This window comes from Vulpes vulpes, chromosome 12, assembly GCF_048418805.1.
Source record: "Vulpes vulpes isolate BD-2025 chromosome 12, VulVul3, whole genome shotgun sequence".
NCBI classification, from domain to species: domain Eukaryota; kingdom Metazoa; phylum Chordata; class Mammalia; order Carnivora; family Canidae; genus Vulpes; species Vulpes vulpes.
Window position 1 is genome coordinate 146,488,520 of NC_132791.1, and position 8,555 is coordinate 146,497,074.

At 48.4% G+C, this 8,555-nt stretch overlaps 1 protein-coding gene across 8 annotated transcripts in view; it reads right to left on the reverse strand.

Annotated features, from left to right (window-relative positions):
- The window catches only part of AK4 (adenylate kinase 4), a 68,868-nt gene extending 67,329 nt beyond the window's left edge, over window positions 1-1,539 (reverse strand). The window contains exons 1-2 of one of the 8 annotated variants that reach the window (XM_072730694.1): window positions 1,157-1,539; window positions 213-489 (exon numbers count right to left, since the gene is read on the reverse strand). In XM_072730694.1, coding sequence (XP_072586795.1) covers window positions 213-489; window positions 1,157-1,294 — 415 coding nt within the window. In that variant the 5' untranslated portion in view covers window positions 1,295-1,539. Of the gene's footprint in view, window positions 1-212; window positions 726-864; window positions 908-1,132 lie in introns of those variants that run through there. The other 7 variants (XM_072730695.1, XM_072730701.1, XM_072730697.1 and 4 more) reach the window with 7 other exon arrangements.
- Window positions 1,540-8,555: the final 7,016 nt, after the last annotated feature.

Below are 8,555 nucleotides of genomic sequence, written 5' to 3' on the forward strand. Positions count from 1 at the left end.
GGCCTCCTCCAGGGGCGCGGTTAAGCCGCACGGCCGCGGGCCACCGTTTGCATGCTCGCAGGCACGTAGGAGCCTGCACGGCCGCACGCGCACGGGGGAAGGGCGCCCGGGCGCCGAGGACACCCGGCCCGGCCCGCCCCACCCCGCTGGGGCTCGCCCCCGCCCCCGCCCGCGCACCCCGCACCCCGCACCCCGCACCCCGCACCCCTCACCGGTGTTGGCTCGGATGTTCTCCCGCAGGAAGTGGCCGCTGGAGAGATGCTGGAGGCCAAAGCTCTGCGCGACCCTCTGGCACACGGTGCCCTTGCCCGAGCCGGGCGGCCCGAGGATGACCGCGCGCAGGAGTTTGGAAGCCATTGCCTTGGCCGGGCAGGGAGGGGGCGGCCGACCAGCAGCCCGGACAGCAGCCTGCGAGAAGCCCCGGGAACTTTGCCGCCGCCGCCGCCGCCGCCACTCTCCGCTCGCGCGGGGACTCGCCGGGCGCCCCTGCTGGGGGAAGGAGCGACTTTTGAGCCAACCCCTCCCTTCAGCCCCGCGCCGGGGCCGGCTCGAAGGCGGAGAAAGGCGCCACGCTACCCATCCCCGCCCTCCTCGCCCCCACGCCGCGCTCCAGCGAGTCCCGAGGCCCCGCCCCCGGAGGGGTCGACCCCGGGAGCTCGGAGGCCCGCCGGCCGGGCCCACCCGGTGCCTTCCCCTTGGGCTCCGCGCGCGGCGCTCGAGGCAGGGGCCGGGCGGCCTGGCATCCCCGCGCCGCTCCCGCCGCAGCCGGCGGCCTAGGGGCCGAGCCCTCGCACGTGGGCCGCGCGGAGTCCGCGCCCCCCGCCCCCGCCCGCGCCTCCCGCCCTCGCCGCGCGCGCCGCGCACCGCGCACCGCGCAGCGCCACCTCCGCCGAGCGAGGGCCGGCGCCCCCCGCCGCGAGCAGCCCGCGTCCGGCGCCTCTCCGGCCCGGATCCCGCGGGGCGGCGCCGCCTCCGCCCGCCCCCACGCGGAGCCCCAGCCGGCCGCGCGGGACCAGCGCCTTACGTAAGCCGCCGAGCCCGGCTCCGCGCGAGGCGCCCCCTCCCCTGCCCGCCGCGCCCCCCCCCCCCCCCGCGCGCCCTTCTCTGGCCGCCGCCTGGGCGCCCCGTCTACCGTCAACCCGGACGAAAATACAACTTGTTGAGCGCCCGCCGTGCGTTCGAGCTCCGCGACTTCCTTATGCAACGACCGTTCCAGATAGAGGATCCACAGATGCGGGAAGGAGGCTTGGCGCGTCGCCGCTCGCTCAACAGATGCCTCTTGAGCGCCCACCATGCTCCGCACACTGTGCTGGGCGCTTGGCACATAGCCCGGAGCCAAAGAGGTGGGATCTGGCCCGAGTGGAATATACAGTCCAGCCGGAGTTTGGAACCCTCACTTCCAAAGCCCAAGCTCCTTGGGGGAAAAGGAAGGAGACGATGATCACTCGTCTGTGCTCAGGTTCTTAGAGCCACCTGATTTCAGGACCTCGGGGCCCAGGATGTTGACACTACAGTTACAATTCACCGACTCCAAAGGGTGCTCTCCTCCCTTCCCTTCCCGTCCCACTGCATATTCTCTTAAATCTGTTCCTATCCCCTACGCCCCCCCCCCCCCCACAGCCTTCATTTCCCGCTTGGACTAGTGTGATAACTGCCACCCCGTAAGTCTCTAGTCCATTCTCAGTGCAGTGCATTGCCAGAAACATTGCTATAGTGCAAATCAGTTACTGTTATCTCCAAGCCTCTGATAAAAATCGTCCCTTTAGGATAAAAAATCTTCAGCCTTCTATACACCTTTGCAAACCCCGCCCCCCAGACACCTACTTTTGGGGAAATCCCTTGCAGGATTTTGAGTGCAACCACAAATGGGGAGGGACAGCATGGAGAAGAGCCTCCTCTAGAGGCCTGGCTCTACTGTCTGTGTTGGGGCACTGAGTAAGAGCCTGGCAGGGTATTCCTTTCTCTCTCTCCCTGGTACCCCCAACCCCTCTCGTCCAATACCCCCTCCATAGACAGACAGACAGCCAATGCCTAGTGTCCAGCTACCTGGAGCACACCCAGCCCCCCAACCGCAGCCCAGCATTTGTTCCAAGGTCACATCACTTGTCTAAAATATCTTGGAGTTTGCTGTAGACATCAGGAGGCTGTTACACTGAGCCCCTTGAGCCCTTCACCTGAGAACAGAGAGAAGAGCTTCTGGGGGGAGGTGGGAGTGACTTAAATCTCCCCTCTCTTTCACTCCATATGCTGTAAAAATATATAGCAGATACTTTGCAGTCCTCAGACCTGAGTATGCATCAGAAATATCTCAGAGGGCTTGTGAAAACAGGTTTGCTGAGCCCCCACACCCACACACACACACCCCGCCCCACAATTTCTGAATAGGTGGGGCTGAGGTGGGCATTTCTAACAAGATCCTATTTAATGCTGGGGCTGCTGATCTGGAAATCAGAACTTGAAAAGCGTGGTTTCCATACCCTGAAAATCGCTACTCTACTGCATTGAGCATCGAGACATGGGAGATGTGTAACCTCATTCCTGTGTTGGCTGTGGGATCTTTGTCCCTTAACCTCTTCTTTTTCTAAAATGAGGACATTGGGTTTAGTACTCCCAAAGATCCCTTTGTATCTATCAAACATCAATTCTGTGAGTTTCCACAGGAAATGGTTTCTAGCCCTCACAAACTAGATGAACTATATCCCACCTTCCCTATCACCCAGTTCTTTTGCCTACTTTTGAAATGCCTTTACCAACGTCACCTTATAATATCATGGAGCAGCATTAGCCACTCACGTGGTCCTAGGACTTAGTGCTTTAGGAGTTTAGGAGCTTATATTATGAAACAGAGTTGTGACATAGGTAAACTCAATAAAGAAATCCAGACGAGATTGGAACCTAGAGCCCTCCATGAGCCTTCCCCCATGCGCAGCCAAATTAGGCTCCCACAGTCCAGCTGTTGATTGAAAGCAGTAGAACTGGAAGAAAGGGGTGTTGGAGTCAAATACCCCTGGGATTAAATTGCAACAGCACCATTCATGAACTCTGCAGATCTCTTGATCTCTGTGAGCCTTAGTTTGCTGATCTGTAAAAGGGAGATAATACATGTCCCTTAGGCTTGTAGGGAGGCTAAACTGAGCTAAGGTACATATAGGGCATACCACAGTGCTGGGCGTATAAGAAGTACTCAGTCATGAACATCATCACTATTATTAACCATGGGACAATTATTTAGCTTCTCTGATCTCAGTTCCCTAACTGTGAGAAATAAAGGAGCTAATATGACAAAGTATTTAGCAGATTCCTTGGAAGACACTTCATAAATGGTAGCTATTTTATCACACATACACTCATAATCAACTTCTTCCTCTTTCCTGTGCCTAGGGTTTTAAATCTGTTTAAAGTATTTATCACAGTGTACAAATTGTATTCATCTTTCTATCCTCAAAAATATACAGAACTTTGCCTGTAATAATGCTCTGTTAATGTTGGCAAATCTCCCTCCCCCGCCTACCACACTCAATATCAATCCCTGGCCTTTCTCTGCAACTTCACTGGATGGTAATACGAAGTCTACATTCGATCACACTTTACACATTCCTTCCTCAGATTCTCTTATCTGGACTGCAGTGCTCTTGTTTAGTAAACTTTCATCATTTCCAAACTGCTTTCACAATTTTGCCATAATCTTGTACCACCTTGGTCTTTATCCACTTATCATGTTTCTTTAATATCAACTCATTTTGTTCAAATAATGTATTTAAAAAAAATGAATGTGACTCACTAGCCATAAATAAAAGGACACACTTAAATACAAGAAAAAATAAGGCTACCAAATTCTAGCTGGAATCTACTATCTGCCTGTTGAGTTTCTGAACTTTTATCTTTTTTAAAAAAAGGAGGGGAATGGGTGTTTACCAAGTCATAAAGAGGTGTTTAAGACATATAGCATCTAAATGAAACTTTCTGTTTATCGAGAATCAAATAGCTCAAAATACAATTAGAAAGGGAATACTTTCTTAACATTCAGTTTAATAGTATCCAAGGCCAGATCCATGTGCCACCTAGAATCCTCTCTAGTCCCATGTGAAATTATCTCTTGCATCATCAAGGATGTGTGTCACATACCCTATTGTACTTAAAAGTAAACCTTTGAAATATTACTCATCAGGATTTTTTAAATGATCCCACACCCCAACCACAGTTCACAGATAGGATACCACTTCAAAAATTAAGACACCACCCCACCCCCACTGTTCTTCAAGCTATCACTTACTCATCACTATCTTTCTAAAATCATTTCAGGCTTACTCCTGCTATATTTATTGGAGACTCTAGGCTCCTTGAACATAGCAGCTTCATCCCAGTCATCATGGCCTCCATACAGCTAGGTGTAGAGACCAGACATGAAGAGCAAATATTATTGAACAACCCACTCCCTGCTGAATGAATGAATGAATGAATGGACAAAGTAACTTCTCCTTGCCCTCTGTAAAGCTTCTCTGGACAGACAGAAGAAAGACTAGTTACTTGGGCATGTTGAGATTCCGAAAAGCTGGAAAATAATGGGAAGAAAGGAGAAGATATCTGGCCCTGTGTGCCTGCTGCCTTCTCCCCCACAGGCACTCATTCAATACTCAAGAAGCCAAAAGGTTGCATTGAGAGAATCAATGGTGAATAAAGGACAAACATGGCATTATTTGTGACAGTAGTGAATTCTTACAAGTGAATGAATCATCCCCCAATTTTACTAGGTGATGTGGTTATTAACCTAAAACATAATCTTGAAAAGAGGTGGCAGTGTGTGTTCCACAAGCCCGCTCTCTCAGACACATACGTGGCCAGGCCGAGCAGTTAAAACAGGAACTGGGATGGATGGAATCGACATTCTTCCTATTTACCTGGTATGACCCATTATTCTCCATGACCAACGGACTATTTACAAATCGCTCCTAGAAAAACAGTCTATAACCGAGGGCCTCTCCCAAGGGATGAAGATGTCAAACTACCACCTTTGGTCTTTTCACTGTGAAATCCTGGAAAGCAGAGTAAATCAGTTATGTTGTCCCCTCCGTATATAATGATACAATGATGATGTCTTGCTCAGAGCTTTGCTCTCTGATTTATACATTTGGCAGCAGGCATGGACAAGCCTGTGCCATTCCTCTCTTCGCTCTGTCTTCCTAACCACAATCAATAACAGAGCTCCTTCTAGAAGTTGCCTTGGGGTTGGTAGGCATGTTTGGAGATGAAATGCCTTCGGGTGTGTCTTTCCTCTGTGCTAAATTAATGCATGTTCTTTCTGCTCCAACTGGTAGGAGGGACTGGAAATGAGCCCTGAGTTTATTCTGTGGTGGCAGGTGGGGCGCAAAGAGGAGTCCACCTGCAGGACCCTTTTAAGTTTGATCTTCTGATAAAGGCAGTAAAGAATATATTATACATCACATATAATATTAACTCTTGCAACAGCCCTACATCATAGATGGCCCATGATTGTGTGTCCATTATATAGACCTTAAAACTGAAGCAAGACCTCGGGTAACTTGCCTGAGGCCTTATAGCCATGAATGGAAGATTAAGGACATAAATCAAACATCCTGACTCCAGAACCCATGCTCTTAAATCACTATGTTATGCTGATTCAGAGACATCTGCAGTAACATTGGTATCTTTTTATTTTATAGATAATGAAATTAAGACACAATAAGGTTGAGAGGGCCCTGAGTGGCTCAGTGGTTGAGGCAGATGCCTTTGACACAGGTCGTGATCCTGGGGTTCTTGGATCGAGTCCCATGTCGGGCTCCCCACAGGGAACCTGCTTCTCCCTCTGCCTGTGTCTCTGCCTCTCTCTGTGTCTCTCTCATGAATAAAAAAGTAAAATCTTAAAAAAAAAAAAAAAAAGACACTATAAGGTTGAGTAATTCATCCCTTAGTGTCGAGCTAAGTGGCAGAGCTGGGATTTGAACCCAGGTATCAGGATCAAACCACATGGCCACTAGACCCTATGCAGTCTCCCTAGTACTTGAGTGAAGAAGGTCCAAAGAGTCTCTCAGGAGGGTTCTACACTGGATTGCTGATCTATAAAGAAATACTAACAAAGAGAAAGTTACTCATGTCCAAACCGGCTTGTCTCCCTCAACAGCCTATGAAAGGCTCTTTCCACTAGGATTTCCCTCTCAGGAGTCTCACTGGTTTTAACTTACATCTTCCCTTCCTGAACCTGCCAGTTCATCTGTCAGTTCATCTAGCAACCTGTTGCCAAATCATTGCCGTGTCCCAGATTTTGGTCTTGCTGCCAGACCCGTTTGACCTGACACTTGGCTCACTGTTGATCTGGTTCTCAAATGGCATTCCCACTTTGTTCTTCACCATGGCCACATGCCAGCCTGCCAACTCTAGGGTCAAGTTCCAACTGTCCTCGCCTGCCGCTACCACCACCTCTCTACCACACCAGTCCCAAACGTGGCTCCCAGATCCCCAACCCAGATCATAGACTCCACTTGTCTGAGAGATCACTATGGACAAGTCATCTTGGGAGACAAACCAAAAAGGTAGGAAGAGAATAAAATTTAAGAGATGTGTCTTGGAGAGTTGCACAGAACCCAGAGGAGAAACAAAGGTCAGAACCACGCTGACCACTTGTAAGACAGATGGATTAAATGAGGGTTTCCAAGTGAATTCTAAGTATGGAAAGGCAATTTAGCACAAGAGTTAAGAGGATGGACTCTATAGAGAGACAGATTGACAAGTTCAGTCCTTAGCTCAACTGCTTACCAAGTGTGTGACTATAAGCAGTTCCTTAATCTGTGCTTCATTTTTTCCACCTGAAAAATGGGAATAGTAGCAGTTTCTATCTCATAGGATTGTCGTGTATAGGGATCCCTGGGTGGCGCAGCGGTTTGGCGCCTGCCTTTGGCCCAGGGCGCGATCCTGGAGACCCTGGATCGAATCCCACATCAGGCTCCCGGTGCATGGAGCCTGCTTCTTCCTCCACCTGTGTCTCTGCCTCTCTCTCTGTGACTATCGTTAAAAAAAAAAAAAAAAAAAGGATTGTCGTGTATACATGAGTTAGTATATACAAAGGCGTGGAACAACATTTGGCACGTGGTAAACATATAGGTGTAAATGTCATTATTATCGTTTCTTCAACCCCCACAAAGAATAATGTGCTTCATGTCACTAAAGGCAGGTTCTTGGAAGAATTCAACCTTATGCTTTGCCAGACAAATTTATCCTACTACCAGGGCTACCCTCATGTTATGTGTGTGTAATGTTTTTGTATAGATTTTCATATGTTAAAAAAAAAAAACTGTCTTGTTCTATCTGAAGCCTCTCTCTTTTTTTTTTTTTTGTTAAGAATTTTTAAAGGTTTAGGGATGCCTGGGTGGCTCAGTGGTTGAGCATCTGCCTTTGGCTCAGGGCATGATCCCGGGGTCCTGGGACTGAGTCCCACACTGGGCTCCCTGTGAGGAGAACTCCTTCTTGCTCTGCCTGTGTCTCTGCCTCTGTGTGTGTGTATGTGATGAATGAATAAATAAAATCTTTTAAAAAAAAGAATTTTTAAAAGTTTACTTATTTAAGCAATCTCTATGCCAAATGTGGGATTTGAACTCATGATCCCAAGGCCAAGAGCCACATGCTCTACCAACTGAGCCAGCCATGCACCCTGAAATTTCTCTTCATTATGCTAAATATTCTGAATTTCTCAGCTATTCCTTTAGTAATATAGTATCTCGCTAAAGACTAACATACCAGTGTGTCTTTTGCTGCTTAAGTAAGAAACACTAGACAGTTCTCTTGTTCATCCTCAAAAGATTTATAGAGAGCAAACATATGGATAGATGTTTCCCTTCTTAATGGAATATAACAATAATGACAATAGCTAGTATGTACTGAATATTACCATGCCATCTACTAGATCTCATTTTGCAGTATGCAAATTCCTGGGAACTCAGATAGGCCACAGAGGATCCCCAAACAGGATGATGGGATTTTCCACATAGATTATATTTCTGTCCATGAAATGTTCTGATTTCCCTTCATGAAACAGCCCTCCCCATCCTGTTATCTCAGGAGTAGCCACATGACTTACTTTGGCAAATGAAAACAAATTTTAAGAGCTGGGGTTCCCATTGTCCCTTTTTTCTTTGCACAATGGCCAGCAAATGGTTTTCAAACCCAAGGTAAAGATGACATCACCTCCCTACAAAAGACTGAACCATGATAGCTACATGATGTGAGCAAACAATAAATTTTTATTGTGGTAAGCCACCAAGATTGCTGAGGTCAGTTATTTTCCCAGCATAAGTGAACCTATCTTGACTCTTACATCATCAACTTTTGATGCTAAATGATACGGAAGTCTTATTGACTATATTCATATAAAATTATTCAGAATCCCTTCACATACTGGGTATTCTTTGGATGAATATGTTCCTTCTAAGGTGACATACACAGGGATGCATAAGGCATTCCAGATGTAATCTGATAAGCAGTCTCTTGTTCAGGCTCCCTGCTTGGTGGGGTGTCTGCCTCTCCCTCTGCCTCTGGCCCCTGTC